The sequence below is a fragment of the Plutella xylostella genome, chromosome 5 (genome assembly GCF_932276165.1).
Source record: "Plutella xylostella chromosome 5, ilPluXylo3.1, whole genome shotgun sequence".
NCBI classification, from domain to species: Eukaryota; Metazoa; Arthropoda; class Insecta; order Lepidoptera; family Plutellidae; genus Plutella; species Plutella xylostella.
The window spans coordinates 10,106,924-10,123,674 of record NC_063985.1 but is presented as its reverse complement, the minus strand read 5'-3'; the positions used below and the strand labels follow the sequence as shown (position 1 = coordinate 10,123,674).

The 16,751-nt window shown below is 41.6% G+C and overlaps 1 protein-coding gene across 2 annotated transcripts in view; it reads right to left on the bottom strand.

Moving 5' to 3' along the window:
* Positions 1-16,751, bottom strand: part of LOC105387145 (lachesin) — a 59,312-nt gene that overhangs the window by 11,486 nt on the left and 31,075 nt on the right. For both annotated transcript variants that reach the window (XM_038112641.2, XM_048633237.1), the window contains exons 5-6: positions 13,073-13,201; positions 1,540-1,659 (exon numbers count right to left, since the gene is read on the bottom strand). In XM_038112641.2, the coding sequence (XP_037968569.2) occupies positions 1,540-1,659; positions 13,073-13,201 (249 nt within the window). The remainder of the gene's footprint in view (positions 1-1,539; positions 1,660-13,072; positions 13,202-16,751) is intronic.

The following is a 16,751-nucleotide window of genomic DNA, read 5'->3' as shown; positions in this document are numbered from 1 at the left end:
TGTTTGTGTAAGAGCCCTTATTTATATTTGTTAGCGCGTGTACTGCACTTATTCATTTATTTTTGTGTCTCTTGCTTGCGTTACTGCATGTGAGTGTATATTTATTTATTTAGGTAGATATTGGTATACACTTACGTAGGTATACTTATTTAAGTATTTACATAGAACAGATAAGTAATTGTAGTAACTAAACTACAAACAAAATAATTTATGTATAAGTGCTAAGGAGCTCTTAAAACAAACAAAAGTTTAAAATTTAAAAGCTTTATAAACGAACAGTGGTACATTTAATAAAATGGTAACCATTTAAATTATATTTGTTGTTGTAACTTTGGTCTTTACAATAACGTTTTCATTTCAAACAAACAAGCAATATTTTGGATGCCAAATTCCAAACTTTACTCACTGTACGTATTACAAAATACTCAAGAAAAAAATATACAGGTACCTTATACTGTTTAAAAAACATGCTGTATACCGTATACAGCATGTTTTTTTTCGTTACCAACCCCGCGCTGTATTTCATCAGCCCTTGTAATTATTAGGCCGTTAATAAGCCACAACATCGACGGCGTATAATCTGCGTCAAAAAGTCTCAATAAATCTCTCTTCAAAGAATTATGAACATGAAATAATCGCATATTTTTCCTTCTAACTGCTCTCATAAAAAGGCCGTAACATGGCCTCAGCACTACCCCCAGGCTTGTCAAAGAGGATAGTACGAATATGAATAATGACCAGTATAATGAATATTTTAACGCTTCCAATGTGCTTTATGAATAATGAAATTAGTTGCTTATGGCGTTCTCCAGTTCGTGCTTTGGACTTAATAAGTATTACTTTATGAGTTACGACTGGGCCATAAAAACGATATCTGCTTAGTACATTAATCTGGTGTTTTACACACTTTGTTATTAATTATTATACGGCCATTATTTATATCCGCCTATTAATTGTGTACAATTTATTTAGTAAAATTACAAAGTGAAATAGTGTGCACTGAAAGTGAGTGGAATAATTTTATGAATACACAGAATAAAGTTAAAAATAGAACATACTAAGTGGTTGGTAAGTAGAGTTGAGAATAGAGACCCAGTAAAAGGAACACCGGATTAAATTTAAATACTTACATATTTTACGTTGGTTGTCCCATGTTGGGCGCCAATATTATCATGAAAATTACAAACAACAGCGCTATATCTATCAATTACGTGTGTTTTTATAGTTAATGGTATTGATGTTTGGATGTTTAAAGTCGTCAGTGGATATTCTATCGCTCACTACCTATCTGCTAATGCATACTATCTGCTGCTAGTTTTGAATTTTACGGTGTTAGAGATATCCCGGTATGAATTTCTTAAGATTTTGTCTATCGCCTTATTGTATGATACGACTCGTATCCAATGAAAAGTAATTAGGTAATTGATACTGATTTCGGAATAGTTTTGTGCGTAATTCAGAAAATTGGTATCTCTCACAGGGATCACCTTATAGCTGAAACCTTACCTCAAGTATAATATAGCTCTTCTAGATCCTTACCATTCTCCCTGGTCCAGTAGTTGATGGCCTTGGGCGAGGCCTCGACGTGGCACTGCAGCGTGACGTCAGTGCCGGTGGGCGCGCCCACCAGCTGGTTGGGCACCTGCACCAGCGGGTGGACTGGGGACAAGGAGATGAGTGAGTGGTTGTGTGGAGAAGTGTTGGTTAAGGGTTACTAGGGGGCGTAAGACGCGCACGCAAGGTATGATAGATATAATTCTGAGGCCGCGCGGATTGAGTGAGCGCGATCGCGATCCAAACCTTTTCTAGCCGTGCGCGACTTGCGTACGTCCCAGGCAAGTTATGCAGGAGTTCTTAGAGTACGCGTAATAATCTTTCATGTTACAAGTATATTTTTCATCGCATAGGTAGGTATGGCACGTCATTGAGACCAATCGAGTCTGGACAGTAGTCTTAACCAGCAAACGATTCAAGCCTTAATTAAGTTCTTTTAGCTAAAAATATTTTATTTTAAGATCAGGATCACTCTAAAAAGCGACATACTTACTCCCAGAAAGCTCATTTCCTTGTATCTGAACTGAATACGAAAGTGCAATTTAATAACAATGTGAAACATTTACAGTAACTTCCACACCAGTGACCAGTTTACCAACACCGCCCCACATGTAAATATGTGCGGGAGACGCGCGGCGATGAGAATGTGCTATGAATGCAGCGAAACTGCACCATTGCGCAGATAATTCTTTTTACATTAGCGAAGTTGGCCGATTCCGGCAAGTTTGTCGGCACCGGCGCTTGTTTGCATTCCCCCGCCGCTCCACCACTTTAGCGACCGCCGCCGCCGCCGCCGCCGCCGCGATGCCAATGTCAGGTGTTTACTTTGAATTTTATCTGTGGAACTGCACTACTTATGTTTGTCTTGCCCCAGCGCCGGACCGGCACGGTCGCAATTAAACTCAACATCTCAACGGCAAGTATTTGCTCTATCGGTTACTTACAGCGCTCGAGATAGAAACCGAACTGACAGCTCAAGTGAATTAACCGATTCGGACGATATCGGCTTTGCGGTTCAACTAAAATAAACTGAAGTGGAAAAGATCCTTTTATTCTGCCGTGTCTATTTTAAAAAAGGAACACAGATAAAAAGTATAACAAGCTTGATATTTTACCCTTTGTTAAGCTGAGGATCAAAGGGAAGCCGAAGCGCTAAATGCCGTTGTAAAGAAAAGAAGAGCGGCTGAATTCCGTCAAGAAAAAAGAAAAAAAAGCAGATTATCCGAGAAATGTAAACAATCGCCCGACAACCCAAAGCACTGTTTAGGGTAAATTAAGGAAAACGAAATTTTCTTTTGCCTGTAGATTGGTGCTTATTTGCGGTTATGCTCTTTGACCGTCGTTAAGTTCCTTCGGACGGCTTTTACGAGTTTGAGTGGCCGATGCCGGCGCGCCGGGGAGCCGGGCGGCCGGAGCGGGCGCGGCGGAATCTGCACAATCTGAATTTTTGTTCTAATTAATAACTCGGGAATCGAGGGCGCCTTTTGCCCGCTCACCAAAGCGGAATAACGAGCTGTTGAATGTTCACATAATTCAAATCATACTTTGACTTTAAACTTTATGGATTAAACTTGTTCAACTCAGTGTCGTTTCATGAAGTTGACTATTAAAATTGCAGTTTGTTAAACCCTGGGGCAACGTATGTAGGTATTTGGCGGTGCCACGAGTTCGTAAAACAGTGCTTAGTATGAAGAAATCGGCGCTCTCGGTAATCAAAAGTTCCGAGGAGTTTTCTTGGTAGATTTCGCCCGGAATTCTTGTCGTGACAGTTTGATTAACCGGGCGGCGCACACGCGGCGGCGGCGGCAGCGGCGGCAGATGCCGACCCGGCTCGTGATAGCACTCGTCTCGATTGGAATCTATACATACCTAAAGTTTGTAAAGGTTGAACAGATAAAAGAGCTATTTTATTGAAGGATAAATCTTATTAAAATACTCGGTAAGTACTTGTTTCTAGCGTGTGGGGCTCCAATGACTCCAGCACAACATAGCTAATGCTGGCTTATCACTTACCACGAATCGGACAGTCCGACTGAAGAGCAAAAACAAATGAACCCTGCGTCAGCAAACGGAGCGCTGAACAATTAATTGCACATATCCAACAACAGTTTCTGTGGCAAATCGACGCCGATTGCTCAGACCGTTAGCGCGTTTCTTTTATTTGATCTGAACTCAATATCCCATCTGCCGGCTTCGTTACCGAGTACTTATTGTAACAAATGAATTACATCACTCTTCCGTTTAAGAGGGGGGAAGTAGAAGTAGGATTTATTTAAAAAGACTTTTTGTTGCCGTGTCGCTCGGCTGCGGCAGGTCCGCTCGACCCAGTGTTGTCATTCGTTTTCGGGGGGAAATTTAAATTAAATATCTGAGAGCGTTAATTTTGTCTCCTCATCGGGCAGGCGGCGCATTCTTCGTGAAGTAATTAAACTGAGTGGAAGGGTTCCGCAGTAGTTTGTTTGCCTCTTGGAGCCTCCTCCATGAGCGGTGCTCCGGTCGCAGTTATTTGTGTTAAGATGTGATTAAGCTAGATTCTTTGCGGTGATTTCGTTTGTTTGCGGTGTTGTTGGGATTCTTCACGTTTTTGTTTGTAATTTTTTATCAATGGCTTTGTAGGTACTACATAGTAATAAGTGAAAAGATTTTCACAAAAAGTTGGATAATAATTTACAATAAAATGAATGGTTTAGACCTTCCTATGTGTAGCTATTGTATGCGATAAGCCTGCCCAGCGTTTGTTTCAGTTCTGGGTGAGACTGTGCATTTAAATCTGTGCAAAATTTGGCTTTGACATTAAAAGCTTACCGTGCGCCATTTTATTTCTGTTTTCCAATCAAAGGAATGTTTACCTTTACACTGGCAATAATGGAATGCAAATAGCTAGTGAAAAACGCTTTTAAATCGGCCTGGTCGAGGACTAAGCTCGCGAGCGTAGTCAGCCACACATGTGTTCGTAGCTCGGACATCGTGCGTCATAGATGCATGCGATTAACAACAACCTAGGCATTCACACTGATAAATGTAAGGACTGTAAGTAATATTATGCAAGGATTATACAAGTACTTTAAAATTACATGAAACAAGTGGAGACCGTATCGTAAGATTCGTAAGAGTATTCATTAAACGTATACTGTATAGGTACGGCATGTCTTGCTGTGGATCATGATACTATGGTTATCTCATAGAGACTGGAAACAAGGGAGCATATCATATTTAGGTACGATTCCAAAAACTAAGGTGAATCTATTTATATTGATATCATACAAATATTCTTCAAAAGGCACCTATTGTGCTTACTTCTTATAAATCTTGTAATGCAATTTATGTTGTGTGTTTTTAAATAAAGTCATATTTGATTGTATTGTATACTCTGTGAGTATTACTCACAGTTGTACTGATGTAGTCCTAATAAATATTGTTATAAACAGAGCCTAACTCCCATCACAAAATTGATTGTTAGACTCAAAACCAACGACATAAACAACATTATCTACAGTATTTGTTATTGAGGGACTGCACCAAATTGTATTACGCACAATGCTGCAAGCTAATTCGCGAAATGTTACATTATCCCAGCTCATACGATAACACTATAGATGCAAATGGACCGGGTTACACCTCAGGGTTGGCTGTTGAAGGTAAAAAGCAAGAAAATTGCTATAAAATACAGTTTGAGTAAAATTTGAAAATTATACGTGTGATGAAAGGCAAGAATATGTACTATTGTATTCTCTATGATGTAATGTAGTGATTTTTGTTTATAAGATAAAAAAACAGAATTAAGTAGGTATGTAATTAGCCAGGCAAAGGTTTTGAAAATGGCCTTCAGGTCGTTCATATTTGCGAGTAAAATAAATTTATAAACCGTGACTACTTACTTAATAGCTAGATAGAGGTATAGGTATGTACCTAAGTATATTAAATAATTATCAGCGATACAAAAATCTATATCTGTCTGAAAACCGAAAACAATCACCGACAGAGATAATTTATATATAAAAAGACATACATTTATATAATACACCGCAATATAAACTTGAAACTATTACAAAATACCAAATATTGACAACCCTAACTGAAATTGGGAAAGGTATCGATCTCCCAATACGATACAATACAGGGCAGATGAAATACAAATGTCATCGGTGTAATTTGTATGAGTGCATTCTGAACGCTGAATATACAGGGTGATGAAAAGGTACTTTACAAAGAGAACATAGTAGATAATCTCTAATTTATGGCGATATCAACTGCTATCATCATGCAGTTTAGAATATTGTTATATATACTTCAGCTTTTGTAAAATTTATTCTTAAATATTAAAAAAAAAACATAAAAGGAAGTATCATCTGCCAAGAGGGTCAAGTATAATATTATTCCAAAAAATGCTCATGAACTTCGGCCATATCGCGAAGTAAAAACTAAATTACATTTACGATATAATTAGTGTCAAATCCAATAAATTTTTAATCCGAAAATGGTTGTCAAAATAAGTTCACGGTAGGTATAGTGCGACAAACTTATCTGTTCCGGTGAGAGCGAACTAAATTGATCCATATCTCATAACATACCAATGAATTATACATTCATATAGATTAGATGGATTTATTAAAACCGCAAGGGTGAATTACCATTACAGGCTAACTTAAAATGTTATAGAATCAAGAAATATTAGACATTTACGTGTCCTCTCACCGGAACAGATAAGTTTGTGGCACTATACACTGTAGTTTGTCATAGGTATGTATGGCACAGTCATCATCATCATCATCACGTCCCATTACGTCCCCATTGCTGGGGCACGGGTCTGCTTCCAATGAAGGAAGGGTTTAGGTTTTATGGCACAGTCTTGTAGAGTAAGTAATGTGCAAAAAGCTGAACATTAAGGTAATGACTTCGTTATCGTTTCATATCGTGCGTTAATTTATAGGCAGGAGTTATTCTGTGTTGGTAATATAGAGTAGCGGTACATAGATACTGTTCATAAGTAGAGTACCCGTTTTACCGGTATTTGGGAAACGATAAATGCTCCTGTCAATACACTAAATTAAATACCTATGTATTTAGAATGCAATAATCACGTCAATGTAAATTCATATTTTATTTTTGAAACCATCTAAAAAAATATTTTATTAGACTCGGCCACATTTCCATTCCAAAGCTCTAAGTATTTTTTAAATAAGATAATGCTACTGACTTTTGTTTGTTTTTTTAATTTTATTTATTTATTTATTTAAACACTTTATTGTATACAATATACATAGGTATAACAGTAAGAAAAAATTGAGAGAATTAAACTAGACTAGTATACAAGGGCGGACTTATCGTCTCAACGCGATCTCTTCCAGTCAACCCTGGAGGTAAGGACACAAGTGGCTAAACTCTTAATAACTAAATTTATTGTTGTATACAAAAGTACCTAACAAAACCTATTTTCTAATATTTACACATAAAGTAGGTTCATATTTTAGAATCATATATACATATTATCTATAATAAATAGGTATATATTTACACATTTAATAATATATATTATAAATATGTGGCGTGTCCGCCACGCCCGCGATCAAAATCGCTCCGCTCATGCCTATAGTGGCAACCTCAGAGCACATCGATGCATCCCCGCTACCGCGCTAAGACCATCAGAGGGCTTTATTATCGCGCACGCATAACATCGGTTCCTCAATTTATTTGTACCAAACATTGTAAATACTTGATCTCTAATATATCTTAATTACCATAATCTTTTCTTTAATTTAAAACTCCAAAGATACCTATTAAAATTCAAAGTCAACTAAACCTAGGATAGGATTAGGTATAAATTCTTTTGTATGGTAGTTCGCCCTCGGCTACCTACAACTGGTGACCCCTATAAAAGCTGCAAGTGCAAGTGCGAAGTGCAAGTGAACATAGTGCTAAACATTAAAAAGTGCCTACCTAAACATCGCCGCTGAGATTTTTATTAATCGTACGACGGTACTTTTGCGAGTTGTTCGTTTGTTATTTAACGCTGCGTTCATAGTGGCATAAGCGGAGCGGATCCCAACTTTTGCCGTGAAATTAATAATGTCTGTTTCGGATAAAGAGTTACCACAGGCCATCCAGCAACCTGAAATATTACGTGTTGGTGTTAAGATACCGCCATTTTGGCCTGAAGAACCTACCTTATGGTTCGCTCAAGTGGAAAGTCAGTTCGTTTTGTCGCGGATAACTACGGATGACACTAAATTTTGTTACCTCGTAGCCCAGCTGGATCATCAATATGCTGCCGAGGTCAAGGACGTCATCACCAACCCACCTGAAAAAGATAAGTACCTAAAGCTGAAAACAGAACTTATTAAAAGACTTTCCGCTTCTAAGGAAAAACGGGTCAAACAGCTGCTGATGCATGAAGAGCTCGGGGACAGGAAGCCTTCCCAGTTCCTCCGACACCTGGAAAGCCTGGCAGGTCCAGATGTACCAAAGGATTTCTTGTATACAATATGGTCTAGTCGTTTACCTCACAATATTCAAACCGTTGTTGCTTCGCAGAGTGAGCTTGCATTGGAAAAACTGGCCGAACTTGCAGACAAGGTGCACGAGATAGCCCCATCATCTCCCCAGGTGGCAAGTACCTCTTCAGCTCCTCCAACCGCGTACGACGACCTAACGAGACAGATAAGCGAACTTACCAGGCAGGTGGCCATGCTTACGTCCAAGGTAAATGACAGAAGCTATGATCGCGAACATCCATACTCCAACAGACGCAGATTCTCACGCAGCCGCTCCCGCAGTCGGTCTCGTCCGAGGCAACCTCCAGCAAACCACCCGCATTGCTTCTACCACTTCACCTACGGTGATAAGGCGCAGAAGTGTAAGGAACCGTGCAGCTTCCACAAGGACACAGAATCGGAAAACTGTCCGGGCCGTCGGAAGTAGCGGCCACCGACAGCCCTTCATCATCAGGCCGTTTATTTATCACTGACCGTTCCTCCAAGATGCAGTTCCTAGTGGACACTGGCTCAGACCTGTGTGTCTTCCCACGGTCAGCTGTCAAAGTACCTTGTACTAAAACCAAATACGACCTGATAGCAGCCAACAGCTCAATAATAAATACTTACGGACCCACTCACTTACACCTGGACTTCGGGTTAAGAAGAGACTTCTCCTGGACTTTCACCATCGCGGATGTTTCCAAACCTATAATCGGAGTTGACTTCCTCCGGTACTACCACTTACTAGTAGACTGTAGAAACAACCGCCTTATCGATGGTATAACCTCTCTCAAGGTCAACGGCAAGCAGTCGGAGTCATCTGAAGACATCTCGTCGATAAAAGTTGTCACAGGCGACTCGGAGTACCATTCCTTGCTACAGGAGTACCCTGAAATAACCAAACCAGCTGGCCTGAATACCCCGTCTAAGCATAATACAATGCACTACATACGGACTACTCCCGGACCTCCAGTTGCTAGCAAACCAAGACGCCTGGATCCAACCCGCTTGCAAATAGCGAAGAAAGAGTTCGAGGATATGCTTAACAATGGTACTGCCAGACGCTCGGAAAGCCCATGGTCGTCGCCCCTGCATCTAGCAAAGAAAAAAGACGACGGCTGGAGACCCTGCGGCGATTACCGCGCGCTTAACTCGAGGACCATACCGGACAACTACCCGATCAGACACATTAATGACTTCACGTGTCAACTGAATGGATGTACGACGTTCTCTACGATTGATTTAGTAAAGGCGTATAACCAATTAAGGGTGAACAGCGACGATATATCGAAAACTGCGATTACGACACCTTTTGGATTATTTGAGTTCCCATTTATGACCTTCGGACTAAGAAACGCTGCTCAAACCTTCCAAAGGTTCATAGATGAGGTTCTTATGGGTCTAGATTTCACATTTGGATACATCGACGATATTTTGGTGTTCTCGAGGTCCCCAGAGCAGCACAAAGACCACCTTCGTCAAGTATTCGAGCGCCTGAAAAAGTATGGAATGCTTGTCAACACTAGAAAGTGCGTTTTCGGTCAACCAGAGGTCACTTTTCTGGGCTTCAAAGTTTCTGCAGCCGGTACGACTCCCCTTGAAGAAAAAGTACAAGCTATCCAGGAATTCCCTGTACCGAAAACGGTGAAAGAGCTCCGACGATTCCTGGGGGTATTGAATTTTTACAGAAGATTCATACCTAAAGCTGCACAACTCCAAGCACCTTTGAATGAAGTACTCGCAGGACCTAAAATAAAAGGATCACATCCAGTGCACATGACTCCCGAGCTTCTGAAATCATTCGAAGATTGCAAAGCGTCCTTATCGCAAGCAGCTCTTCTGGCACATCCGGATCCTTCTGCTGAACTCGCCATAGCCTCCGACGCCTCAGACCTCGCTGTTGGTGCTGTCCTGCAACAAAAAGTACACGAAACATGGCAACCACTAGCATTCTACTCCCACAAACTGACAAATACAGAGAAAAAGTACAGTGCTTATGACAGAGAACTTCTAGCAGTGTATGAAGCCATAAAGTACTTCAGACACATGGTCGAAGCTAGGACATTCTCCATCTACACGGACCATAAACCGCTAACCTACGCGTTCTCACTGACTAAAGAGAAATGCACACCAAGACAGTTCCGCTATCTAGACTACATTGCTCAATACACCACTGACATTAGATACTTACCTGGAAAAGACAATGTAGTGGCCGACGCCCTGTCCCGCGTTGAAGAAATCTCCGCTGCCATCGACTTCCAAGTTCTTGCACGACTTCAGAACGAAGACCCTGAACTGCAAGACTTGCTCCGCTTCGGAACTACCTTAAAACTGAAAAAGGTAACCACGATGGATAGCAATCTTCCCATCTACTGCGATGTCTCCACTCAACCTCCGCGAGCATACATCACGCCAAGCCTCAGAAAGCAGGCATTCGACTCCGTGCACAATCTTCACCACCCTGGATGTACAGCTACAGTCCGACTGGTGACACAAAGATTCGTTTGGCCAGGGATACGGAAAAACTGTAGAGAGTGGGCAAGACAATGCATTGCTTGTCAAACTAACAAAGTTTCGCGCCATACCATTGCTCCCCTCTCACCATTCCTCAAACCTACCTCCAGATTTTCCCACATACACCTCGACATCGTAGGGCCGTTAACTATGGTTTCTGATTACAGGTACTGTCTCACTATAATCGACAGATTCACCAGATGGCCGGAGGCGATCCCGCTGAAGGAGATCACAGCCGAGGCGTGCGCTGCAACCCTGGTGTCTGGCTGGATAGCCAGGTTCGGATGCCCCGCCCGGGTCACTACAGACCGCGGCCGGCAGTTCGAGAGCCACCTCTTCAAGGCCCTGACCGCCTTGATTGGTGCGCGCCACCTCACCACGACCGCGTATCACCCCCAAGCCAACGGTCTCGTCGAACGCATGCACCGGCAGCTGAAATCTGCAATCAGATGCCACTCCTCCTCACAGTGGTTCGAAGCCCTGCCCCTCGTACTACTCGGCATGCGCAGCGCCTGGAAAGACGACATACAGGCCTCTCCAGCAGAACTAGTCTACGGCGAGCCCCTTCAACTTCCTGGTCAGTTCCTGAGCCCGAGCGACGACTACACTACCGGCGACGTCACGGAGTACGCGGCGCGACTGCGCTCACACATGGCCAAGCTGACCCCTAGACCGACATCATGGCACACTTCATCTCCCTTCTACATCCCAAAAGACCTCAACTCGACCACCCATGTCTTCCTACGCCAGGACATGGTGCGCAAACCTCTGCAGCCTCCATACACTGGCCCGCACAAGGTCATCGAGCGTCAGCCCAAGTACTTCACCATAGAAGTGAAGGGCAAGCCAGTGAACGTGTCAGTCGACAGGCTGAAGCCAGCTCACCTGATGAGGGAAGTCCCATGCAAGAATCCTGATTCCATACCTCCTGCACCACCAGTAGAGGAGAAGCGGTCGCGCGCTGGAAGAAGAATCCGGTTCCCCGACTACTATCGACCGTAGTTACGGTCTGGCCGGGGGGAATGTGTGGCGTGTCCGCCACGCCCGCGATCAAAATCGCTCCGCTCATGCCTATAGTGGCAACCTCAGAGCACATCGATGCATCCCCGCTACCGCGCTAAGACCATCAGAGGGCTTTATTATCGCGCACGCATAACATCGGTTCCTCAATTTATTTGTACCAAACATTGTAAATACTTGATCTCTAATATATCTTAATTACCATAATCTTTTCTTTAATTTAAAACTCCAAAGATACCTATTAAAATTCAAAGTCAACTAAACCTAGGATAGGATTAGGTATAAATTCTTTTGTATGGTAGTTCGCCCTCGGCTACCTACAAATAAATATACTAAAATAAATAAATACTAACTACCTATAAATTTCTACCAACCTAAGGTCTTGAAATAATATATTTTCAAATTATTTTTAAATGCGTTAGGTGATGATGATAATCTTACATCCATAGGCAATGCATTCCATAGATTCACCACTTTGATCGCGAATGAATCACTTGTATTATTATTGAAACTAGAGCACAGTTACCTCCCACTCTGTATATGATATGTTGTACCTAATTATACACATTTTCAAAACCATCTCTAACCGGTTTAATACCAACAACAACACAAGCCGAACCGGTATCCGAATTTCTGCAACTCCCAAAGGCTAGCATCCCTAAGGCTCGCACACGTAAGCAATTGGGAGATTTTGCTGTTATCACGTATCATCCCCGCTCCGTGTCTTGAATATTACTCTTTACGTTCAAAGTAAACCCCGCACAAGACTATCCCACTTGCCAAACAATAAACGCATCTAGGCGACTGTTATTAAGGCTTTATTGTGTGGGGTGAGAGGGCCTATTAGGATGAACGCACATTTGGTGTTGTGACATCACCCCATTGGGGGATTACGGCAAGTGAAACTTAATGCGGCAATGTTGATTTGAGTGTGTAGATAAGTGATTTGTAGATGGTTTGTGGATATTGGGATGGTTATGGATGACTTCCGTACGAGCTATTGACTCGTGTTATATGTTTTTATACTATGCTTTAGTATTAATGTTCGGTTACATTACACACTCTGTAAAAAATTACCGACAATCAATTATTGTTGATGAAAACAAGATACGGCTGAATACACTGAATACCAATGAAAAAGTTCCACTAACAAAATGTCAACACCAAATTACCCCAATTTTTTTAACGATTTAAAATTCGAACAAATTTTTTACTTTGGTTTTATTCTGATGCACTGTTCAATGTACGGTCAGGTGCAGAGAAACCTGACCCCCCTCTCATAGTAACAATGCTTCTGAGGGGGGTCAGGTTTCTCTGCTCCTTACTGTACCTACTTCGATATCGCAGACGGCGCGGGGGCGATAGCGCCCCCGCTTAATAATAAGCTAGCCTTTTCCGTTTAGCTCCGCTATTGTCACTGGATTTTTTTCATTGCTTGTTAATGTATGAATAATTGTGAATAGTTTATACATACTTTATATTAGATAGTTAGATGATTATGTTTCACTCACAATGCACGTGCAGCATGATCCGCTTGCTCACGGAGGGCGGCACGCCGTTGGCCGCGATGCACAGGTACGCGCCCATCTCCGAGCGAGTCACCTTCGTCAGGTTCACCACCTCGCCCTCCAGGGATAACACTGACAATAAGATGAAGAAACATTTATATAAATATAAAAAAGAATACAATACAAAACAACAAAAAATACGGACATAACGAAGAGATATACAAGGTGTTTAATAAAGGGTAGAATTAGCTGAATGGGGGTGAATCAGATGCTCATTTTGGATTACAACATCGTTAAATCATATTATTTTTTATAAATTGGCTAGTTTCCTAGTTCAGACCAGATCACGAACAGCAATTGTATGTGGGAAGCCCCGCCCTCCACAACTGCACGTTGGACTATTTATAATACACACACTGTCGCTAGAACGGCAATAGAGTGTATAACGCAAGACTTCTACAGCTATACTAAAGAGGCGATAAATTAAATAAACCTGAAGAAAACGAATAGTCTAAGAAGTAGTAAACCGCACGGTTTAAGCTAATGATGGTACTCGGATAGTCAAAAAGTGATTTACAACAAACTTGAGCCTGAGCATTCAACAGTTAAGTCGAGTTGCAACGCTCGTTTCCTCCAACGTAAAACTCAAGCCCAGCACTTCTTCGCAAGTTTGCGCACTATCAACTCTAGTGCTTACATTACATTTCACAAGGTACTGTTAGTTCAACGTTTCCACTAACCAAAAGTTGACGGGTTCGGTAAACAGCCGCTGTTTTCCCAACACCTTGGCGAAATGGCACCCGCGCGTTTACCACCATTATACAAACAAAAGGGTAAAAAGCTGAGGCAATATTTTCTGAAGGAGCTGAAGGGTGGATGGTTTAAAGCGAAGCACTCGACCGCTGAGCTTCGTTAGTAAACAATGGATATAGAGAGATGTGCGCTGTTTGTCTTGCATGTTGGCTGCACTGCGACAACAACAACTCGTCCAAACACCGGACTAGTTTTTTGACTAAACCGTGTCACGCTTTGTGGCGTTACAAAAACTTTATTAATTTTGCCTGCTGTGCAGAATGTGACGAATTGCGTTTTGAATGTGAAATTTAATATGGAACTATACATTGCGGCGTGCCAATAAACAAATAACGCTGTCCGGCGCATTTCGCGTTTTAAACGCAATGCATGCTCCATAAACTCTGCTAACAGTAGACGCTAAAATGTGGTGATGTTTTCTAAAAGCTGGAAGTTTGTGGAGGCGACGCGCCGACGACACTGCCGCCTCTACAAGTTCGTAAGCTCTGCCCCGGGGGCCCGGGCGGAGTGGCTGAATAAACTTGCCCTGTCGATGTGACTGTCATAAGTCAAGTGACGTTTGAGACCCACGGACCTTTAAGCCTTCCCATAGACCGAAGAAACTCAAAATAAAATCCAAAAGTATTCACTGCTGCTTGCGACCTATACTTTACCTCCCTCCTTGAAAGTTTTCGACTTGATTGTTGAAGTTAACAAAGCAGTTCATTTGTTTTAAAATAATTAGCTTTAACTTTAATTTGTTTCCCAACGACGGCCCAAGCTCTAAGTTTGCAACCACTTTATGAGGAGAAGTTTGCCGTGTCTATGAGATATCAATGTCTTGTGAAAATATTTGAAGTCCGAGAGGCGGTGTGGTCTCGAGAACTCCTTAAGTGAAATGAAAGAGCAACATCTACCTATCGCTTCTTGTTCTCAAGTTATAATTTTAATTAAGAAGTCGGAACGTGTTTAGGCGGAGCGGTTCACTGAAAACAACATTTTAATTTAACGGGGATAGCTCCTTATTGGATTAACATTTAACAGGCATTTATTCATACCTATTTAATAATACAATCACGAGCAGTGAAAAAGTTCCAGTGACATAAGAAACGGCAATAGCAGGTGGAACTTCTTAATTACACGTGAGTGCATTATCTTGGAACCTGAACATTTGACATCCGCTACCAAGCTCTGAATCCGTTCTTGAATACGCGCCTTCATCTCAACTGGCTTAATATGATCATCTCCCTCCCCCCGTGTGTCGGAGCGAGACAGCGTCGGAGTCATGTCGCGAAGTTAATTCACTCAGCCGACTGCGTGAACTAAGTTCCGGCATTCATTCGCTTATCTGCATTATTCACGGGACACGGCCGCGCTGACACCCGACATGTTTTATTGGACACAATAAAGGGAGAATGAATAAATTCCTAATTTTCAACGCGATGTGTAATGCCCGACGGCTCTGTGACAGCTCAGTGAGAGGTGTTATAGGTTTGGAGAGTGTGTCAAAAGGTACTGATGGGTTTGATGTCTAAAACGCTGAAATCTTTTATAATGCTCTGTCTTGATTCTTCAGATTTTATGCTAGTCCAGAGTTTTTTTGTAACTTCATTAAAAAAATATTGATGTAGGGCCGCGTTTCCCAAATAAAAACTTTCTGTTTGATTTATCCATATCCATTCGTATCCGTTATTGTCATTCGTAGACAATCGACCGGCTCGTTTTTCATTCAATAGTTAGATGAATATTTTCCAAACGGCCGACTTTTATGTAAGCGTTATAAAAATGTGACATAGGGGTTCGAGTTCGATGGTGCGCCAAAAATATTTCACTTTGTTGCGAAGCTCCTCATATTTATCGCCACCCAACTTTTTGTCGGAGTCAATTTCGATCTGTTTCCGGTTTGGTTTCGATTCGTCATTCGATTTCATATTTTGCTACTGCGTTTTGTATCTGTCTATAGATAGATGCAATTATGATTAAATAAATGCAGCCATTAACAAGTAGCTTGAAGAAAATAATATTAGACTCGCGAACTTTTACTCACAAGAAAACGTACCAGTGAGTACATAGGTAAAACTTGAGTCAAAAGAAAACTAAGTGTACTGAAACATATAAAACCTCTTTCCTCTCCTATTGAGAAACCCCGTAACATGTCGGTGACCCATTCAAGTCAGCAGCTACTAGAGCGGGGCTGCCAGTAATGCTAGACTACGGTGACAAGGCAATTAATCAGTAGGTACCACTTAAACCCCGTACAAACCTGCTTCAGCCATCAGTCAATTCATTACACCAACAAAGTACTAAACCTAATGACTTTCTATTCGACTGTATTGACGCCTTTGCGTTCGGGTGTTGGTGCGGGATGCGATTTGTGATAGTTGATCTAACTATAACTATATAATATTAAACATAAAAATAAATGTTAATCTCCTTTTTGCTTCGCCTTTGTCGTCTGTTGGCTCTAACATTTTTCGGGTATTTTTGAATAATATTCTCACACCCATCAATCACAGTGAAAAAATATACTGAACAGCTGTAATTAAAGACACCATTACGAGTCGGTGCCATAAATCTGAACTGAAACAATGCTGCCCATCCATTATGTAGGCCGATGTTTTAAGAAAATTCAATGGGCTTCCGACTTGAGAAATATAGTTTTCCAATGATGGCGCGGGCGAGAGAGCTGGGCTCTTTTCAAATTTATTATTCTGGAGTTTTCGAAGGAGTCGGGGCAAATAAATCAAGTTTAAACTAGCTTTGGTTGTGTCGCGGTGTTTGTACCGCCCCTCGGTGTCAGGGCGCGATATGATAATGCGTATTGCTTGGAGAGGTATTGCATGTTTTTGCGGGAATAAAAAAGAAATTGACTCCTTTTATTACAAGATCC